Source organism: Emydura macquarii, unplaced genomic scaffold, assembly GCF_026122565.2.
Source record: "Emydura macquarii macquarii isolate MOO-44397 ecotype Brisbane River unplaced genomic scaffold, CSIRO-AGI_Emac_v2 contig_2897, whole genome shotgun sequence".
NCBI classification, from domain to species: Eukaryota; Metazoa; Chordata; order Testudines; family Chelidae; genus Emydura; species Emydura macquarii.
The window spans coordinates 5,716,971-5,738,707 of NW_027133034.1; the positions used below are offsets into that span (position 1 = coordinate 5,716,971).

General features: G+C 42.1%; 1 protein-coding gene across 4 annotated transcripts in view; it reads left to right on the top strand.

The window, feature by feature from the left end:
• Positions 1-21,737, top strand: part of PCSK5 (proprotein convertase subtilisin/kexin type 5) — a 287,773-nt gene that overhangs the window by 180,564 nt on the left and 85,472 nt on the right. For 3 of the 4 annotated variants that reach the window (XM_067569064.1, XM_067569066.1, XM_067569065.1), the window contains exons 12-13: positions 168-356; positions 16,048-16,184. In XM_067569064.1, coding sequence (XP_067425165.1) covers positions 168-356; positions 16,048-16,184 — 326 coding nt within the window. Of the gene's footprint in view, positions 1-167; positions 357-5,354; positions 6,505-16,047; positions 16,185-21,737 lie in introns of those variants that run through there. The other variant, XM_067569067.1, reaches the window with a different exon arrangement.

A 21,737-nucleotide genomic window follows, 5' to 3' on the forward strand; every position in this document is an offset into this window, starting at 1 on the left:
TAGCTATCCATGCCTGGTAACTAAGGTAATGCTAAAGTTTTCTTTTTTAAACTAAAAAAATAGTAGTCTAACACTGACCAACAAGTGCCATATAAGGATGATTTTGTTCCATGCTCCAGAAAGCAAGCCTGAAACAACTTTGCTGTTGGTATATGTTTATGTTACAGAACAATACGGCCCGACAGCTATGTCCGCTCAATATACAAAGCAACTGGCTGTTCAGATAATCCCAACCACCATGTGATCTACTTGGAGCATGTGGTTGTGCGCATCACTATCACCCATCCTCGGCGTGGAGACTTGGCAATTTACTTAACCTCTCCTTCTGGAACGAAGTCACAGCTATTGGCTAACAGGTACAGTAATCCTATGCAATTTTGCACTCCAGTCAGAGCTCAGAGTCTGGAGTCAGATTGTAGCTTCAATAGAGAGGAGTCAAATAATTGCTGTAGGAGTGTTAACAATCACAGGCACCTAATTACTTTGGGGGGGAGGGAAGGGGGAAATGAAGTGATAATTACCTGTGAGGACTGTAGTCATTTCTGTATCATAAAGGACTAGAGCAAAGCTGTTAGACTGTCATCTTTAGAGCAGGGTGCAGTGGTTTTTGACAGAATCCCTCCCCAGCTGTGAGATCAACACAGTTACAAAAGAAATTTTGGTAGTCTGAATATTATAGGAGGTAGCTGCATGGGGAAAGGCTTCTATAGACAATTAATACTTAATTATTCATTTCTCCTTCCTTAACTCTTCCTCCCAAATAACAAACATAGGACAAAGTACCCTAACACCTCTGTAATTGTTTTCCTCATCAATTCGCCTTCCAATTTTCTCTTCTGCCAGTGTATATAGAAGTGTCATCCTCCAGCTCTTGACAGAATAAGAAAGAAAATGTGGTTATTGTTATGAGCGGGTTTTGCACTGTTGATCATACATGGCTATCATATAAGATTTTTTTAATGGGCAGCTCTCAGGTGCACCCACTTTCCTATCTCACTGCTCCCACAGAGTTGTGATGGATACTTGTTTGTCTCTAGGCCTCTGTCATGCAGCGATCCACAAGACTCGTCTCTTTCCCTTCCTCTTTCAGCTCTATATGAGACTGCTGGGAGACACCTCCTTTATCTAGATCCGACTGAGCGTCTCCTTCTCTGAGGCAGTTCTTCCATCACCAGGATGCCCCAATGCCTAGAAGTGATGTGCTCACTATCATTGCCCTCAGCATCCATCAACAGATGGAAGACGGGCAGTTGGCTTAAACCCCGTCAGTAGGAAGGGGAAACTCTTTAGAGACCTGGCCAGTACTTTCATCACATCAAAACTTGAACTACCAATCAGTGGTCCAGGGCATCTCATCAGATCACAGATTGTCAAAATGGAGTGGCACCTCAGGGTCCTCCTCCAACTCCTTGCTACTCCCAGACATGCAAATAGCCACAGTGGCAAGGAATGCTTTCTTGCATCTCCAGCTGGCCAGAAAAATGTACCCTTTCTTCTCATGCAAGGATAATCAACACTTTTGCCTTGGTGACTCACTGCTTTAGTCAACGGTAATTCTGCCTACGATTGAATGCAGTTACTACACAAAGGCTGAACTTAGTGCAGCATGCCTCCCTAGCAATAGCAGCCGACACTAGCACATCTCATCCGTGCACTGCTTTGTGAACTCCATCGGCTCTTCATTCATTTCAGAAAAAAAAAAAAAATTGAAGTACTAACCCTTATCTACAAAGCCTTTAACTAACTGGAACCTGGCTACTTCAGAGGTGGCCTCAAAAGTCCTGGTCTTCCAAGACAGTTGAGCTCCATTGGGACAATGCAGATGTAAAGAGCCAGGGATCAACTCTTAGATGCGGGCACCTGAGCATTCATAGCGGCAGAATGCTAGCTGTGGAACTCCTGGGTAGAAGAGACAGATTGATTCCAAATATGATTTTGTTCAGATTGAAGTGCAAGAGCCTCCTTCTCACTAAAAACTTTCCCCAAAAAACCCTTCAAGCATACACATTCGCACATGGTGCGGAGAGGGAAATCACTGTTTGTTCGGAATTCTTTAGCTTCTTTCTAATATTTTCAGTGGTGAGATTATCACCATCGTTATCAGTGCCTTAGAAATAACATTGATAGGTACAGCTGCATGTGCCACACAGAACCTACGTCTTTGTTTGACCTCTACAGAGACGGACTCTGTCCATCTAAACAGTTAAAACGTGTGGTTTGGTTTTCTGTTTGAAGGAGGCTCCCCTTACTCTTCTATCCAGTTTGTGTGTGGTGGTTCTTCCATGGAAGCTTCAGGATGAAAAATTCTAAAGCCGCCCAAATAATATCCAAGTAAAATAAGTTGGTATAAAACCTTGGGTTTTACCAGAGCTCACTTTAGGATCTAGCCTTTCGTGGGTTGCAGCTGACTCATTGCCAGTGGGAGATAAAGACATTCCAATGTTCACAGCTCACCTCTTGTGATGATTGGTATGTGGAAAAGGTACAGAATTTAATGCAATCATCCTATTTGTAACCCTTTCTTCTTAAAAGGCAATCATTTTCTGAGCTTGCAAGTGAAACAGAAATGATGCAAAAGATATATATGTATAAAAGATAGAAATGTGAGACTGCTTCCTATCCTGCACTGTTATCAGAATGCTACCATCAAAACAAAGACTCTGAAAGGCCTTTCATATTCTGCCCTTTTCCAGAAACAAATTATTCATGAAAGAGCAAATACTATCACACACAGACACACCAAAAATCCCTTTCTCATGCAGGCTTCTGAGAAATATTAGCTTCCCAGTCTGATTCAGTTGACATCAATTCACAGTCTAGGATTCTAATAACAAATAATATTTGTATTTTGCGGAAGCCAGGACTGACAAATGAACTACAGCCCCTAACAATCCTTTCCTTAGAGTAGGTTCAAAAGTGGGTGGACGGAGGGCTTTCAGATTATTGGAAATCTTGTTTATTTTCTTTTAATAGGCAGAGAATAAACCCTACAATTTAGGGACATTGAATTTAGTGTTGTGGCTATTGAATTGTGTGTGTTTTTTTAAATGGCATTTTGTCATACAGGAAAGAGTTGTTTTTGTTATTATTTAACATCTTTAGTTAGGGTAGAAAGAAGCAATGCTTGATTTTTCATACACTAGTCATTGGTACGCCAGAATAAGTCCATGCAAGTGCCTGGGTAAAACCAGGATGCCTCGGCAGCAAATCATTTTGGTTTTTTTTCTACAGAGAGAAATCCCAGTGGCTGCCATATATTGCTGCTACCTGACTGAGACACTTTTCTCAGACTTACAAGACCTTTACATGCACACGCACATGATTAATAGCAGCAATACCAGCTGTTTTTACTGAACCCAGGGAAAATCTCATTGCTTCACCATTACTCATCTGGTTTTAATTTGAAAGTTTACTGGTTAAATATCTTAGAAGTGCAGATATATATTTTACATGTGTGTAGCTTTTATCCACCAGATCTAGATGAAGAGTCATTGCGTCATTTCTGTTGCATTGATGAGTAGGTCCCCCAGGCCTCTCTGGGTTTTTTTCCCCCCTGAATATTTTGTTCTTAATGTTGGCATCCCCCAAAATGACGTCAGTAAGAAAACTTGTTAGTCAGCGGCGCTATGGATTCCTTCACAGGCATTTGGTGGATTACATTGTCACTGGCTTCAGCTTTTTATGCATTCTTCAGAAACTGCATTACAGGGAACATCTGCTTTGCTGTTTGGAAAGTGCTAAACATGATTAAATTGGATGTACTGCAAAAGAGGAAAATACAGGCTCAGCGAGTGCAGGCTGGGGTGAAGATGAGGCTCAGCTAGTCACAGTAACTACTCTTGGACAAAAGGGGAACAGAATCCCCTTTTCAAAACAATTGCCCACTGGATTTGGCAGCACACAGTCAGGATAGTTTTGAGAGATCAAGGCTTGGCCCAATAGACACTCAAATCAAGAGGCCACAGAGGACCATCTAGATGGAAAAAACATTTGGAGAGGCTAATATGCAGTGGGCTCACTTGTCTCCCACCAAAGTCACTGCTTGCTTTAAATTGCATCCTTTACATTTAAAACAGCTGCTGCCCATTAGAAGTGTGAAACTGAAAGCTTTTAACCACATGGTGGCAAAATTCCAGACCCCTATGTTCATATGCTTACGTGTCAATGACATTAATAATACCTCTGTCCAACAACAAGAGGATGTGCTTTCCATTGCTATCTTTTCCTTGAATGAAATCTTTGATATCAGTACATTTTGTAAATAAAACCCTCTGCCAAAACTCTCCATCTCTCACTAAATATGGGGTCCTGTAATCTAATGTCACTTGCAATATCATTTAATAAAAACTCTTGGTGATTAGAAATGGAAGAGGAAGCCCTTTTCTTTATAAAGGGCCATTTAGTTTTTTTGGACTGGCCCATCTGTCATTAACATATTAAAACCTACTCTGGAAATACTTCATAAAGTGTTGCATTTTAGATGTAAATTAGAAAGAAGCGGAGAGGACAGCACCACTTTTGTTGTAGAGCCACAGCACCCAGAACCCCTCTCCACTAACACCTAAATTGACCCTACAGCAATGCCATAAAATACATGAGAAACAAAAGAAAACAATTACCTATCTGTCCCCAGCCCACAAGGATGAACCAGCCTCTGGAATAATTATCTCCCATCCCTAGGCTGCTATTTGGCACTTTCCTTCTTTAGCTTTGCCCCTGCCCTACTCTCTTCTGAATAGACATTGTGCCGTTCCTTCTTCTAAACCCAATCTCGGAAGATGCCCAAAGATGAACTTGTAAAACGGATAAAGTGCAAAATATCCTACCTCTATAAAGAGGCAGACCTTTTAGATCAGGCCTGAGATCACTGCTGGATTAGTATGAGAACCTGTGTATGCCTCGCATTACTAGTGTACCTGTAGCTATCTATCAGATTTTAACACTCAATATTTTGTTTAATTTTTGTTGCAAACTAATGTTAGTTGAAGCTGGATTACTACTGAAAAGTGGAAGAGGTGGGGGGGGGGTGAAGGAAATTTAAGATGACAAATGGATGGGGTCAAATTTAGGATCTAGCTGAATGCCCCAGTAAATTATGTTTTGAATAAATTAGGAAGGAAGAAGGGAGATGAATTCAACTTTGGCAGATCAGAGGATGGCTCTGAAGAATTTTGCTCCCTTCACATGGATTTGTCTCAGCTGCTCAAGATGAATGGTCACTTTTGTAGCCTTGGGATCTCTGGACCCAGTTCATCACTGGTGTTATACCATTGACTTCAATGGAGGTTCACCGGGGATGAATTTGACCTACTTGATATATTGATATATTGCCTTGCTTCTGTCTCCCTCACCAGCTTCACCATCCCTACTTGTGCCTGAAACAAAGAACACTCTTCTGACATACATTGCTAATAGATATAAAGAAGTCCATATTATGGTGCTGTGTTCATTCATGCAGCGGCACCGAGGCCTCCTGAAGATTTTCTGCAAGTTAAATAGAAAAGTGGGGGTTTTAAACAAACAACCATTTGCACAAATAACACAGTTTGAGTTGGTGCAGCAGGTGGAACCTCAAGCCCTGACATATCTGTTCAGATGAAGATGGACCATTGCATGCTGGTACCTGTAGAATCTGTGGGCAAGTTCTGTATATCAAAGATGAGGGTGGTTGTAGTCAGGCCTATTTCCTTCAATGGAGGTGTTATCTTTCCGGTTCTGCATGCAACCATCCTATGAGCAGAGATGGCATGCTCACATTTTAGATCAAACTGTGTTTGAGTTCCATGTTACCTCATAAATTAGCTTTAATGAGGCAATGTAAGAGATGAATTTATGGAGGTAAGATTTAAGGAAAACAATGCCTTTAGAGAGGGTAGATATAATTATCTACTTTCTTATGAAAGATCCCTTTGACTTAACAGATATAGATGAGAAGGCTTTCAGAATGCCTGTCTGCCCCAGACCACTTCGTAGGAGCATTTGTTTTCTTCATACTGGAATGCAAATGGGTGGTAGGAACTGTCTGACTGCTGTGATGAAGTCAGTTTCAGCTGTCTGGAGTTCCTCCACAGTTACTTCTCCCAGCTGCCAGGCAGTTGCTGGAACCCCTGTGGAGAACAGCTGTTCAAAGGAGGAGAGTTTACCAAGCATCTGCAGGTGCGAAGCTGGAGAAGGCACTCTGCAGTGTTCAAAATATTAGTCCAGCATAAGTCTTGTGCCTCGTTAGCCCAGCGGGCAGGGACCATTTACATGTCCAGTTGCTAATTTAGGAGGGCTAGAGTACATCATAAACAAAGAGCTCTGCAGCAGAGGACAAATATTCCCCTGTCTCCAACTGCCCTCACCCCCATTCATCAATCATTTGGGAGTGTGTACATTTCCTGACTCTTGACAAAGTGAATTTGGAATACAGTACAGAATAGCCTACAGTTTTCTAACACATGCAGCTGGAACTTCAAGGATAACAAAGGACCCGAGTAATAAAAATCTATATTCATAAATTTACCTTTTCTGTCTGTCTTGTCATGATGTCTGATTGTGGTGTTACTCACTGAAATCTAGCCCCAAGTTCCATCTTCTATTATAGACAGCAGCAGGGTTCACTTTGCAAGCTCAAATTAACTGTGCCTTGCTGTTTTTTCTCTTTAGGTTGTTGGGTTTTGTTGTTGTTGTTTTGATTTGGGATTTTTTTGCATTTATCAGTTGTGAGACATTTGCTAAAAATCTAAACTATTTTCATTCTTCTAGATCTTGTAGATTTAATTGTGAGAGGCTAGCCTTATGTTCCTGATTTTGGAATGTTATTGAAAGTGGATACCACCTGCCTCTACTTCTAAAATTTAATTACAGATGAATATTTCTGCTTCTAAGTATGCTGTTAAATAGACAGGAGATACAATTGTTACTAGTGAAGGTGGTGGAAAGAGAGACCTGCACGTTTCAACAAGATAATCTTACTTTAAGGAAATAATTATTTGAGCATATTTTCTACGCATATACATACATATATTCGCATACACACCTACATATATGCAATATGCATATAATATAATTTCTCAAAGAGATCCATTATTTTTCAAATTTAAATTAATTTAATACTGGACACGTTCCATTTTAGCACATACATGTTCCATCTCTTAGCACAAGAAGGTCAGGGCTGCCATATCCAGCCATGTGGGTATCATCAAGATGCACATGGGTACTTAGGCAACTGGTCCCACTTTATATTAAGATTACGTTTATAAATAATTCATGAATGATTAGTAATTGTTAGAAGTTTGTTACAAGCACGAATAGAAGTGTTATAGTGGTTATAAGCACATCTATAGGTGCTGTACATGAACATGGCACCCATTAAACTATTGGACTCTATAACAATCTATAATAGTTGATTAGCCATTTATTAAAACACCTATTAATCATTTACTAATTCTTTATAAACTATTCATAAATATACCCTTAGTATGAAATGTGACCTAGTAACCGAATCCACTTGACACATGAAAAAGTATGAGCTGGGTTTTAATAACTCAATGCCCATAAAAAAAAAATCCCACTCAGTTGTATGATTTCTTTTTGTGTGAGAGAAAAGTGCATCTTAGCTTTCTGGTAAATCTTTCAGTCAATTTAAATATAAGTTTCAGTGCTCACCACTCTTACATTTGAAAGACATGTATACATTGGTATGCCCACACACTCCTTTAGGTAAAAGGCCCTAGTAAATACGCAGATCAGCATAAAAACATTCAAAGGAAAGCGCAATATAGCACATGCACAGCTGGGCCTACTGTATGAACTCAGCATTTTACTCCTTGCAAACACTTCCTTCACTGACTTGTGTGATGTATGTCTGTGGCTTGTTGACAGTGTCCTCATTTTCAGAACAGGTGATGATGATGTAGCAAAATACAATTTAAACTCCTATCTGGTAAGTACTGTACCTTTCCAGTAGGAGTTTGTTAATCTGTTCATTCCAGAACTAGCCTATACCATATTAAACAATACTACAGTTTTTCCCATAATGATCCAAAACTTGATTGCTTACAGCATTAATGTATAATTCTATAGTATATTTTAATTAGCTGTATTACTGTACATCTGGGACCAGATCTCATATCTACACCCAAAAGTGACTGGTTTTAGATAAAAGTAGAAATCTAATCGCATTTTTAAATACCACATTTTGGATAGAATTTAGATAAACAACAATATGGAGAGCAAACATCTGAAGTGACTGACAATGTAATTGCCACTGATGTGAGGGCAAGGTTAAAAAGGATTATAACCTTCTCTAAAACACAAATGCTGTGGGAAATCTTGTACTAGTCCTTGGTAAAATAGGCAGTAAATACGGTCTCTGTGAAATGTATGTGACTGAAATCCCAATACATATAGAATTTTTAAAATAATTACATGGTATTTACATAATGCTATTTAATTTAGTTGCCATAACAGTAGAGAGGAGTGTTGTTACCTTGACTGATTGACACTGTTTAAAAATAATTTACTGTGGTAGTATGAGTTATTTACTGAGTTACTGTAAAAAATCAGCATAATATTGCATGGCAACCATATTAAGTCTGTTGAAAATAAACTTTTGCAACAAATTAAATTGAACCAATCCTGTATGTGGAATGTATGTATGTGGAATGAAAACTGAGTAGGTAATCTGGATCACTGCAGTAAATGGTATATGCTATACTAGCAAACGTGCTCGCAAAATCTGTTGTACTCAAATAACTAAATTGACATTGACAATAGAATGGGCTAAATTCTCTGCTAGTACAATTCCAGTGACATTAGTGAAGTTGCACTAAGAAAAAAATCTGGTCCAGTCAAGGATGAGAATGTAGTTTTATTTTAAAGTCTATATTCTTCGTTGAATGTTTTCAGCTATTCAAATATAAACGAGCATGACAAAAGGAAAGTTACACAAATGAGAGAAGGAACTATGGGTCAAATCCTGCAAGCTTCTCGTGCCCATGGTTCTTTTTAAACTGCAAGGGAGTTAGGGAAATGGAGGTCTTACAGGATTAGGACCTATGTCTGTGAATTGAGTAGGGTTCTCAAGAGGAAAGGTAGCCTATTTTTTTCATGCCTGGAACATCTTTTAACAATACTTTGCACAGTAACAGTGCTAGAATTATATGCAGCTTTCTCAGTTTTTCACCATATTAATTCACAACTTTTTTAAAAAGAGGCTGAAATACACTTAGAAACTTCAGGAAAGAGTCAAGTGATTTTAAGGTTTGTTTGTTTTTAAAGACATTTGCATGAATAGGTTTTTCTCTTTTTAAGAGAAAATTGTGGTAAATCCATTGAATCAACAACTGTGCTATGTCAGTAGTCAGCTAGCGTAAAATCTAATTTTATGAAATATACTTAAGGACAGATGTGAGCCATGGAATCTCTATACATAAAAAGTGCGAATAAAAATATCTAGCTAAACACAGTATTTGTGAATCTGACTGTGTGTGTTTTCAGGAAAGGAGGGAGAGAGAGATCTGAAATTGTATATATTCTTTTAAAGCTGATCTGTGCCATTTATGAGACAGCAGTCTCTACTCTAGTGAATCTCCCATCAGCAGCGTTGGGGTACCAGGCAACATGCTGTTAACATTGAACAAAAGTTCAATGCTCTCTTGTGGCTTTTCAAAATCTCATTAATAAATTCCACTTTTAAGCAATAAAATCTTGGGCCAGTCCTCCCTGCTGATCAGTATCAGCTTGCAGGCTCTAAACTGGGCCCCCTGTACTAAAACTCACTGTAATTCAGACCCAACCTCAACCTCTTTACCCAAGCCCTAAGTAATTAAATTACTGTAATACTATTAGTGAGATGAAATCATCATCTGCCAATTAGTCTCTGAATTCTACCAAACTAGACTCCATCAAACTTTTGGATATAGCAATACTTAAATCATTTGAAGTTTTGATGCACCAAAGTCTCAGTTACCTTTGTTTTATTCACAAGCATCAGAAGCACTGAATTTCCCCTGGATCCAACTGCTAACGTTGTATTGCTCACCTAGTATTTTTTATATTCTTAAACCTCTCCTCAGTATTTCATTCAAAACTGGAAAAAAGAAAACTTTCCACTTGAAAAACAATGTTTTTATGTGGGTCATGCCTTTAGAACAAAGGAAATATAGTTGTGTTCTATGGACTTTTTAAGGTTTTAATTTTATTAAACTGCACTGGCAATTTTAAGTTGCAGTGAATAAACATTAATTCTTCTTCGAGTGCTTGCTCATGTCGATTCCAAGCAGGTGTGTGAGTGCCGTGTGGAAGATTTTTTCCCCCAGCGGTACCCATCGAGTCAGTGCAGGCACCTCCTGGAGTAGTGCCTCCATGGCACTGTATATAGGGGCCCAGCCGATCCTCCGCCTCTCCAGTTCCTTCTTACAGCCCATGATGGTCATTGGAACTTCATTCTTCTTGTTTCTGCAAGTTCTCCCCATTAGTGGTTCCTGTAAATAGCTAGAAAGTTAGTCTGTTGTTGTAGCCATAGATAAATGTTAAGTGACTGTAAGGGGTCTCCCATTTCTGGGACTCCACTACCCGGGGCTCCGGGGTATGCCTCAGGCCCAACACTTCAAACCCTGCGGATCCTGCCACAAATCTAAGCCGAAAGGCTACCTGCACGACTCGTGCTTGAAGTGTTTGGGAGAGTCGAACCAAACAGATCATTGCAAGATCTGTAAAGGGTTTCACCCAAGAAGCCGTAAAGAGAGGATTTCATGCCTAAAGCAGATCCTCATGGAGACAGCTCTTCGGCCGCAACCCCCCAGACCCAGCTCCAGGTGCATCAATGTGCAGTGCCACAGTGTCAGTAAGAGGCCCAGCACCAAAGAAGTTCTCCCCACTCTGTTCAGCCACATCTAGACACCGGTCAACCTCACCTTGGCACCGATTGCTGTCTCGGCACCACAGCACCACTCGAAGGCTACAGTTACTTCAGCACCACCATGGTCCTGGTGGTCAGAATCCAGGTCATTGGATTCAGAGGTAGACTCTGGTGCCTCGAAGAGACACAGGTCGGAGGGACGATAGTATAAGGCGGGCAGACAGCAAGCACCTCCCACTGGACCTTGGCCTGTCCAGTGGCAAGCACCTCAGCAATGGCCCTTTTGGACCCCGTGGGTATACCACCAAGCCCAACAGTCCCAGCCCAGGGGGCCTTATTCAGTTGCCTCAGAGAGCCATGCAGCTGGCACCCTGCAACGCAGCTCTATGCTGTGCAGCACTGAAGCCAGTGGGTGCAGGGAGGCAGTGCCGCCGAGGGCATTTTGTGCAGCACGTGGTGCCAAAGAGGAGGTGGATCTGGGTACCAAGGTGGAACTCAACGTCTCTAAGGAGGTCCCGGGTACAGAAGACCCGATGGGCCAGGACATTCCCGAGGAGGAAGGAGTACCCAGGGCCTCGTCGTCTTCCTCCCCTGACAAAGTGGTAGCAGGGACATCGACCACATGCTTCCCATGGACAATAGGGATCACCAGGGGCTCTTGAGAAAGGTGGCCCAAAGCCTGGGTCTACAGGCGGAGGAGGTTCGAGAGTCCAGAGACCCTATGGTGGACGTTTTGGCTCCAGAGGGCCCCACAAGAGTAGCCCTGCCACTGATTTAAATGGTGCAGTCCACGATGAAGACACTGTGGCAGATGCCAGCCTCTATCCCACTTACAGCAAAAGGGATAGAAAGGAAATATTTTGCCCCTTCCAAGGGATATGAGTATCTCTTCACCCACCCTCAGCCTGGTTTGCTTGTCGTAGCTGCGACTAATGAAAAAGAGAGGCAGGGGCAGCAGGGCCCATCACTACAGGCAAAGGAGCCTAAAAGACTAGACCTGTTCAGGAGGAAGGTCTACTCCACTAGGAGCCTGCAGCTTAGAATTGCCAACCAGCAGGCGATCCTCAGCAGATATAACTTCAACTCGTGGGACATGATGGCGAAGTTTAAAGACCACCTTCCGGCCGAGTCCAAAATGGAGTTTGGAGCCATGGTGGAGGAGGGAAAAACCGTAGCCAGGACATCATTACAGGCTGCACTAGATGCCGCTGACTCTGTAGCAAGGACTATGGCTTCAGGCCTGGTCATGAGAAGAAGCTCTTGGCTGCAGGTGTCAGGCCTCCCTCCCAAGGTCCAGTCCACCATCCAGGACCTTCCCTTCGAAGGAGCGGAGCTGTTTTCGGAGTAAACAGACTCCAAGCTCCACAGCCTCAAGGGCTCTAGGGCAAACCTGAAATCCTTTCGCCTACATACGCCCTCCACGCAGAGGAAGCACTTTAAGCCCCAGTCTGGGCAAAGGTTTTACCCTCAGCATCCTCCGCAGGACTTTTCCAGGAGAAGGGGCAGGAGCAATAGGTGCAGGATGCCCCAGCCGCTGAACCCTAACAAAGGTGCAGGGAAACAGCCACTACGGCCAAAACAAAACTTTGGAAGGTAGGCCTGAGGGCAACACTCCAGGACAGTTACCGGATCCTGCCCCCCCTTTCCACGACAGATTATCCCATTTCTGCCGAATAAGTTCGGACAGATGGGTGTTGCGTACAGTAGAAGTGGGATTCTCCCTCCAATTTTGTTCTATCCCACCTTCCCAGCCCCTTTCCCAGTCCCTCTTTAGGGGACCCCTCTCACAAGCAATTTCTCATAGGAGAGGTGCAGGAACTGCTTCGCACTGGAGTAGTAGAAAAGGTCCCTTAGGAGCTAAGGGGAAAGGGTTTTACTACAGATATTTCCTAATCCTGAAGGCAAAAGGAGGGCTCAGGCCCCTATTCTCAATCTGCGGAATCTCGACAAGTTCATAAGGAAGCTGAAATTCCACATGGTCTCCCTAGCCTCTATCAATCCCTCTCTGGATCCGGGGGACTGGTATGTCGCCCTCAACCTAAAAGATGCTTACTTCCATATCTCAATAATATCTTCCCACAGGCGGTTTCTCAGGTTCATAGCATGACACAACCACTGCCAATTCGCTATTCTCCCGTTCGGCCTATCAGCAGCTCTGAGAGTCTTTACCAAATGTATGGCCTTGGTCGCTGCATTTCTGAGGAGGCACGGTGTCCAGGTATACCTGTATCTGGACAATTAACTAATCAAGGCCCACTCCAAGGAGCAGGTGGAAGTTCACATCACTCTAATACAGGCAACGATCCTCAACCTGGGTCTGCAACTAAACGTGAGCAAGTCGACTCTAATGCCCACACAAAAAATAGAATTTATAGCGGTGGTCCTGGATTCAGTTAAGGCCAGAGCTCTGCTTCCAGAGTCTCATTTCCGGACTATGGATTCCATAATATGGACCCTCAGCAATTTTCCTACTATCACAGCCTGAAGCTGCCTGACACTTCTAGGCCACATGGCCTCCTGCACATAAGTGGTCCAGCACATGAGGCTGTGACTCAGACCTCTCCAGTTGTGGCTAGCATTAGTCTACCAACCCCACAGAGACAGGCTGGACAGAGTGAGCTCCCTCCCACCTCAAATTGTAGAGTCTCTTCAGTGGTGGCTTGACCCCGGTCATGTGTGCCAAAGGGTCCCATTTGCCAGGCCACAATCATCACTGGTGCTGGTAACGGTGACAGACGCTTCAGCCTTGGGGTAGGGAGCGCACCTTGGTGAATGGAGAACCCAAGGCCTTTGGTCCCCAGAGGAATTGTCACTCCACATAAAGGTCAGAGAACTACAGGCGGTCAGGTTGGCCTGCCAGGCATTCCAGTCTTGCCTGACAGGCAAAGAGGTGTCAGTATTGATGGACAACATCATGGCAATGTCCTATATGAACAGACACAGAGGAGCACGTTCCTCTCCCCTGTGCAGGGAGGCCATCAAACTCTGGGACTTTTGCATCGCCTGCTCCATAAACTCCATAAATCTTCCCGGCACCCAGAACAAGCTGGTGGATCACCTCAGCGGCTCCTTCAACACTCACGAGCAGTCTCTCTGCGTGGATATCATGAGACACATTTTCCAGAGGTGGGGGTTTCCTCAAGTGGACCTATTCACAACGCGATCCAACAGGAAGTGCCACCAGTTTCGCTCCTACCAGGGGCACAGCCCAGGTTCCATGGCAGATGCGTTCCTTCTTCCCTGGATTCACCACTTGCTTTATGCATTCCCGCCATTTCCTCTCGTCCACAAAGTCCTCCTGAAAATCAGGAAAGACAGGGCCTCGGTTATTCTTATAACCCCAACATGACCAAGGCAACACTGGTACACAACGTTGCTGCAGCTCTCCATAGACATCCCGATCACCCTGCCCTTGTTTCTGGACCTGATCACACAGAACCATGGTCGGCTGTGTCATCCCAGCCTAGAGTTGCTTCACCTGACGGCATGGAAGCTGCATGGTTGAACTCGAGGGAGGCAGAGTGCTCGGAGCAGGTGCAGGAGGTTCTCCTCGGTAGTAGGAAGCCATCCACCAGAGCGGCATATTTGGCTAAATGGAAGAGGTTCTCAGTATGGTCACTACAAAAGGGCACTCCTCCAATGCAGGCATCGCTGCCTCTTGTACTAAACTACCTGACTGCACCTAAAGCGGTCAAGTTTGGCAGTTGCATCGTGAAGGTGCACTTGGCGGCTATCTCCACCTTCCATCTGGGAGATGGGGGCTGTTCAATATTTGCCAACACTATGGTGTCCTGTTTCCTCAAAGGCTTAGAGAGACTTTACCCTCCAGTACATTGTCCAATTCTGGCATGGGACCTTAACCTGGTGCTCAGTAGGTTGATGGCGCCCCCCTTTTGAGCCCCTAGCTTTGTGTTCTCTGTTGTACCTCTCGTGGAAGGTAGCCTTCCTTGTTGCTATCACCTCAGCAAGGAGAGTGTCTGAAATCAAGGTGTTAACCTCAGAGCCCCGTATACAGTATTCCATAAGGACAAGGTACAGTTATGCCCGCACCCAGCTTTCCTGCCCAAAGTGGTCTCTCAATTTCACACTAGTCAGGAGATTTTCTTGCCAGTGTTCTTTCCAAAGCCACATGCCAACAGCAGGGAACATAGTCTCCACTCCTTGGATGTCAGACAGGAGCTAGCTTTTTACATAGAGAGAACTTAACCCTTTTGTAAATCAACTCAGCTCTTCATTGCTGTAGCAGAAAGGATGAAAGAACTTCCAGTGTCCTCTCAGAGGATTTCATCCTGGATTACCTCATGTATAAGGGCGTTACGAACTAGCCAAGGTGCCAGCCCCGGCTCTCACGGCACACTCCACGAGACCTCAGGCCTCATCAGCGGTGTTCCTGGCCCACATCTCCACACTGGAGATCTGTAGGGCCGCAATCTGGTCCTCTATACACACATTTACTTCGCATTATGCTATTACCCAGCACGCCAGAGACGATGAGGCATTTGGTAGAGCAGTGCTCCAGTCAGCACTCTCATGAGCTCCGACCCCTCCTCCTCCGTTGGTCTGCTTTGAAATCACCTGCTTGGAATTGACATGAGCAAGCACTCGAAGAAGAAAAAACGGTTACTTACCTTCTGTAATTGTTGTTCTTCAGGATGTGTTGCTCCTGTCCATTCCAAGACCCACACGCCTACCCCTCTTGTCAGAGCCAATCGGCAAGAAGGAACTGGAGAGGCGGCAGGTTGGTGGGCTCCTATATACAGTGCCATGGAGGTGCCACTCCACGGGGCAGCTGCACCAACCTGACTGGTACTGCTGAGGGAAAAACCTCCCGACAACTGTGCATGCAACGCACGCACACCTGCTTGGAATGGACATGAGCAACACATCTCGAAGAACAACAGTTACAGAAGGTAAGTAACCATTTTTTCTCTCTTACATTATGTGAAGCAACAGCATATAGAAGAATCTCCCCCCCGTCGACTTATTATATACAAAATGATCCCAGCAGATATGTTTGAAATAGGTGCTGCAAAACCATGGTGATAAGTGCAGAATAAAGGCCTAGATTAGATATGCTAATTCGTTTAAATATACTTCATTTATGAGCAGGCACACAAAGGTAGAGGATCACTGATGAAGGCAAGAGTTTATTTTCTTGTTCTTCAGTATATATATAGTAATACTTTATTGCTTTATCCTAGGTTATTTGATCATTCCACAGAAGGATTTAAAAACTGGGAGTTCATGACTACTCATTGCTGGAGTGAAAAAGCAGCAGGTGACTGGATCTTGGATATTTATGATACCCCATCTCAGCTGAGAAGTTTCAAGTCTCCAGGTATGAATCCATCCTTTAGTTAGGCTCAGTCGTTCAGAAGAACACTTTCAGTTGCATGTAGTACTAGGGCTAAGTTCTGCCCTCATTTATACTTGAGCAGACCCATTGATTTCATTGGGATTGCAGAGAATCGAGGACAGCATTTGATGCCATCTATTTCTTGTGCTTCACTTCCACACTGTTGTTGCTTGTCTTCTGAGACCTGTAGCTCCTTCTAACCCTGAACCTAATTCTGGTTTGTGTGGAAAAGAATGACAACAATGCAGTGTTCTTGGGGGCAAACTTCCACCTCCTTTATCCCCACCATGTGAAAACTTGCCATCTCAAGGTATAAGTTGCACTCCAAAGGTAGACCACACCAGAGTTCGTGTTTGGAAATACCAAGATATTTAGAGACAAATTTTCAGAAAGAGAAGCCCAAGATTGGCATGTGCAGTTGCAATGCCAGCGTTTTTGAGGCACTTAACACAACTGCTGACCGCTACCTTTTGAGCTCCCCGGATCCTGGGCCACCTTTGCATCAGGCTGATGATCTCCTCGTTGTGGCTGAGAAAGCTGCTGACAATCTCTATCCACACACTTTTTCCAATCCAGATGTACCAGCTACAAGGAGGTAAGTGGTCTTCATCAGTTCTCCACCACTGGAGAGTCCCCCTGTACTGGGGTGAGCCTCCCATAGCCAGCTATACTTGCTTTGAGGTTGTTTTGTGCTGCCATACACAGGACAAAGTGTCCCAGGCTTTTTATTCTCCCACTTTAGAATCCTATTCTTGGTTAGATATGTTTTTAGCCTCAGACGTTCTCCTGCTTTTAATTCCTGCTGCACACATAGGTCCCAATATGTGGTCTGATCTTACATTAATATATGCAAATATCAAAAAATTTCAATACAATAAATCAAAGAAATGGAGATTTAGGCTAGAATTTTCAGAGTGGTCGAAGAGAGGTAGGTGCCAACCCCTACTGACTGGCAATGTGTGATGAGTATCTAACTCCCTTAAGTCATCTGAAAAAAATCTCAGCCCTATGCCTCATTTTCAAAAAGATATATTTACAAACAAAAAATACCACCATTAATGAATATAGAGTAGAATGCTTCCTTTTGGGATCTCACATCAGAATAAATGAGATGCTCTCAGATTAGTTGACTGAGAGCATTTAATTTCTGTAAAAATTTATTTAAATAAAGATATTGAGGAAGAAAAAGTACATCAACAAGAAATCTCAACTGAAAATGTTCACTGAAGAGTTGGAATACAAAGAATGTATTGAAAATTATTTAACACTAAAACTAAATTAACACTTACAGTATGATTGAAAACACTGAGAATCAACTCAATAAACAATATTGCAATAAAGGTGAAAAATATGAGTGACATTTAAAAAATGTACAAAAATTCAGGATTAATGCTCTAAAATTTTATAGGGGTCACCATAAAATCACCACTAGGAATGTCGGTTGGAATTCTAGAAAGACAACAAAATATATTATCCTTCAGAAAACTAAGTAAACACATAAATGATTCAAGATTTTTTTTTAATTGATTTACCTAAAATCAATCCTGAATTGAAAGAATAAGACATGCCAGTTACTCTAGATAAAATATTTGAAGCCATATATGGATATATCCTTAAAAGGATAACACTAGAGTTTTATTTTTAAACAATGAAAAATACACTTATTTCTGAATTAGAAAATATTTTAATGACATTCAAAAATCTAAACTACTTTCACCAAATATGATGGTATCCTTCATATTACTACTACACAGGAAAAGAATAAGGAACTTTTAGCTAAGTGCTAGCTACTTGGCTTGAAAATTATATGTTTAAAGTTCATTTTGTAAAAAAGGTTGTGGTTGATAATATAAGACACATATTAAATATCTCTAAATTCCACCTGGTTAAAAAGTCCTATTAGTAGTTTTATTATCAAATATAGAGATGGCCTTTTGTCATGTGGAATGGAATGATTTTTTTTTTCTCTCGGTTGAAATTGGATTTGCTTTAAATTACTTAAATTGGAATAATTCACCTTATTCAAGGTAATAGTGAATGGCTTTCTCTCAGAGGGATTTATTCCAGGCAGAACAACTGTAGCTTTCTTGAATTTCCAGGACAAATGTTCTAAAAATGAATGTATTGAGCCAAGCTCAGTTATACCCCTCAAGTATTACCTGTTTGAATTACCTGAATCTTGTTTTTATTTTGTTTTGGTTAAGAAAGTAAATTTCCAGCTATAGACCAAAATTTTCAAACATGAATGTCTGAAGCTATGCTTCTAAATCCATACTAGAAGCCTAAATAAGCAGTCCGATTTTCAAAATTGCTGCACAACAAGAAACTTCATGTTAAAGTCAATCAAAACTGCTGGGTGCTCAGCATAATGGAAAATCAGGAAGACCATTTATTTAGGTGCTAAATATGGATTTAGAATATTAACTTTAGTCACCTAGTTTTGAAGGGCTTGGCCTGGAGCAAAATAGAATCAGTCTTCTTCAGTTTTTCAGTCATTACTCAGCTATCTTGGGACCGATTAACTTCTCACACTAGTTTTCACTGGTGTCACTCCATTGGCATCAATGGAATTACTCCTATTTATGCCAGTATAATGCAGAGCAGGTCAGAGTTTCCTGTGGATCAAATGGACGACACATCTAACTGCCACTCATCAAGTATATTGAGAAAAGTATCCAAAACTCTTAAACATCCTCCACCACTTCCTCTTTCTTGTGTATGAAAAAAGCTTCTGGTTTCTGTTATAATATAACCAAAAGATAGAGATTATATAGCAAAGAATATAATTTAATCAGGTTATTGAAAAGGAAGCCTATAAAGTCAACAGTTTGGAAACTTCATCAATATTTTAATGTCACCAAATTTATTCTTGGGGTAGCCAGAAGCCTGCCTTGCTCCAGGCATAGGTTAGAGCAGCCCTTACACTTTACTTGCAACAGCACCCTATGAGCCATCACCCAGCCAAGTACATCAAAGAGCAGTGCACATCAACCACCTTGCTACCTCTCTACCCTGGCGTGCTCCTTTGGCAGTTCTCCACCACCTCCTCACACAGGGGTTATTCTCCGGAGTCTATTTACAGCCTCTTTATGCCACCAGGACAATGCAAAAGGGACAAGCTAAAGAAAGGAGCCCTACCAAATTTTATATAGGACTTGCATTATTCTAATTATTCTTTAAGGACTTGTTCCTGAAAACTCTTAACTTGTATGAGTATTCCTGTTGATTTCAATGCTTTATACCTTATGAGCTGCAGCAAAATTAGCGATTAATCATATGGAGCTAGATCTTCAAGTGGTGTAAATTAGCAGAGCTCTACTGATTTCAGTCAAGCAATGATGATTTACAGCAGGTGAGGATATAGCTCATGTGATGCAAAGGAGTTGTAAATCCAGTAGACCTGCCCAGCTGAAGATTGCTCTGGCATCTGGGACACCCCAACTGGTATAGAGCTATCATAGCTGTCTCCTCCAATACCCAACTGCAGCAGTACACAGCTGGTATACAAGCCCAAGGAGCCATTTTTAGCTAGCATAATTTAAAGAAGTCCTGAGGCTGCTCTAAACTGTCAGGAATCAAACCAATGGCAAATTATCCCCCATATCTTCAGCTGCACCCAGTGGATATTGGGCACAGCTGAGAATCTGGACCTGGAGAAGTGATTCTTCACTGCCTTTAATTTTGTGTAGTCATTTACACCTCTGCAAGATGGGTGTAAAACACTACCCAATCACACACACACACACACACACACACACACACACACACGTAAGTGACAACACAGGATCCAGGACAGTGGAGAATTTAGGCCCTGGTTCTTTTTGTCCTCTTTAGCATCATCTACTCCCAGCATCCAGAGTAGTACTTGCCTCATAATGGAAACCGTCCAATAATATTCCTGTTCAGAAAAGATTTGTTAATGCCTGGCATATCTTATCCATGGAAAAACTCAGATGTTTGGAATGTTTGAATTTGTCCTGGCAGTGATAGATCAGTGGGCAGAGTGTGAGGTAAGCAAAGGTGCATGAGTACAATCTATGATGGTTATCCAGTTTATTGCCATAGTCTGCAATTTATCACACTGCTGTCACCACCATATGTGCTTTGTATTTGTGCGTGTCTGTAAATATTTGTGTAGCTATCAGAAAGTTTTATAATTAGTAACTGCAGTTTTCTTGTGTCAAAATGTGAACAAATGGCCAACCCATATAATGTTTCTGATATCATCAGACCCTAGCATTGGGCAAGGTATTGTCACATCTGTTAGCAGTAAAGACACACAGCATCCAGTTCATAAAAAACAATGCATGTTAGTTCTGCATTTAATTCAGCAGAATTTATAGGGCAAAGTGCAGACATATGCTGTCTGTTAAACATTGTGATATACTGTTTCTCCTACATACACAACTGGGGATCTCTTTATTATGTACTAAATACAGGAAGAAAAGGCATTATGCTAGCCAGATTAAATGGTGAAATCAGCCAAAAAAAATGTTTTGGCTCAAATGTGGAAACTTTGCTATTTATTATAAAAGTGTGTGTGTGTGTCTGTGTGTGTGTATTTTCATTATGCAAATTAAACCTGACTTGAGGCAGACATCATTTATGTGTTGGCAAATTCCATGGATTTTCTCACTTTTTACTGACTGAACTAATCCTTAAAAGGAAACTACTCATGTGGTAACTCTGGCATTACTCTCCCCTCGTCTTGTTTATTTAAGGAACACATTCAAGGCCTAGATTCATGAATGGTAGCTTCAATACGATTCAGACTTTAAGGCCAGAAGGGACCATCAATGATCACCTAGTCTGAGCTTCTGCAGATCGCAGGTCACAGAATCTCACCCACCCACTCCGGTATTAGGCCCATAACCTCTAGCTGAGTTACTGAAGTCCTCAAATTTTGATTTAAAGACACCAAGTTACAGAGAGTCCACCATTTACTCTAGATCAAGCCAGGAATTGATCTGTGCCTCATCTTGCAGAAGAAGGTGAAAAAAACCCAGGGTCTCTGCCAATCTGACCTGGGAGAAAAATCCTTCCCAATTCCATGCACAGGTGCCAAAAATAAGTGAGGGGTATTTCTAGTGGGGTCCTGCAGAAATTGGTTCTTGGACCAATATTTTCATCAATGATCTGGAAGAAATATAAAATCATTGCTTATGAAGTTTTCAGATGACACAAAGATTGATGAAGAGTTAAATGATGAGGGCAGGGGAAGTCTGGATCAGTTAGTAAAACACATTGTTTGTTTTTATCCAATTTATTATAGCCAAATGCAAGGTCATACATCTAAAAACAAAGAATGTAGGCCATAATTACAGGATGGGGGACTGGAAAGCCGTGGCTCTGACAAGGATTTAGGGATAAGCACCTAGTGCTATGCTGTATCTAAAAGGGGCAATGTGATCCTGGGATGTATAAACAGAGATTAAAGGTTCTTGATCTAAAGAAGGTTCAGAGACAACTTCGATCTTGTACAGGGAGATGATGTCTGATACTATAGGGCTCTTTGATCTAGCAGACAAAGGCAAG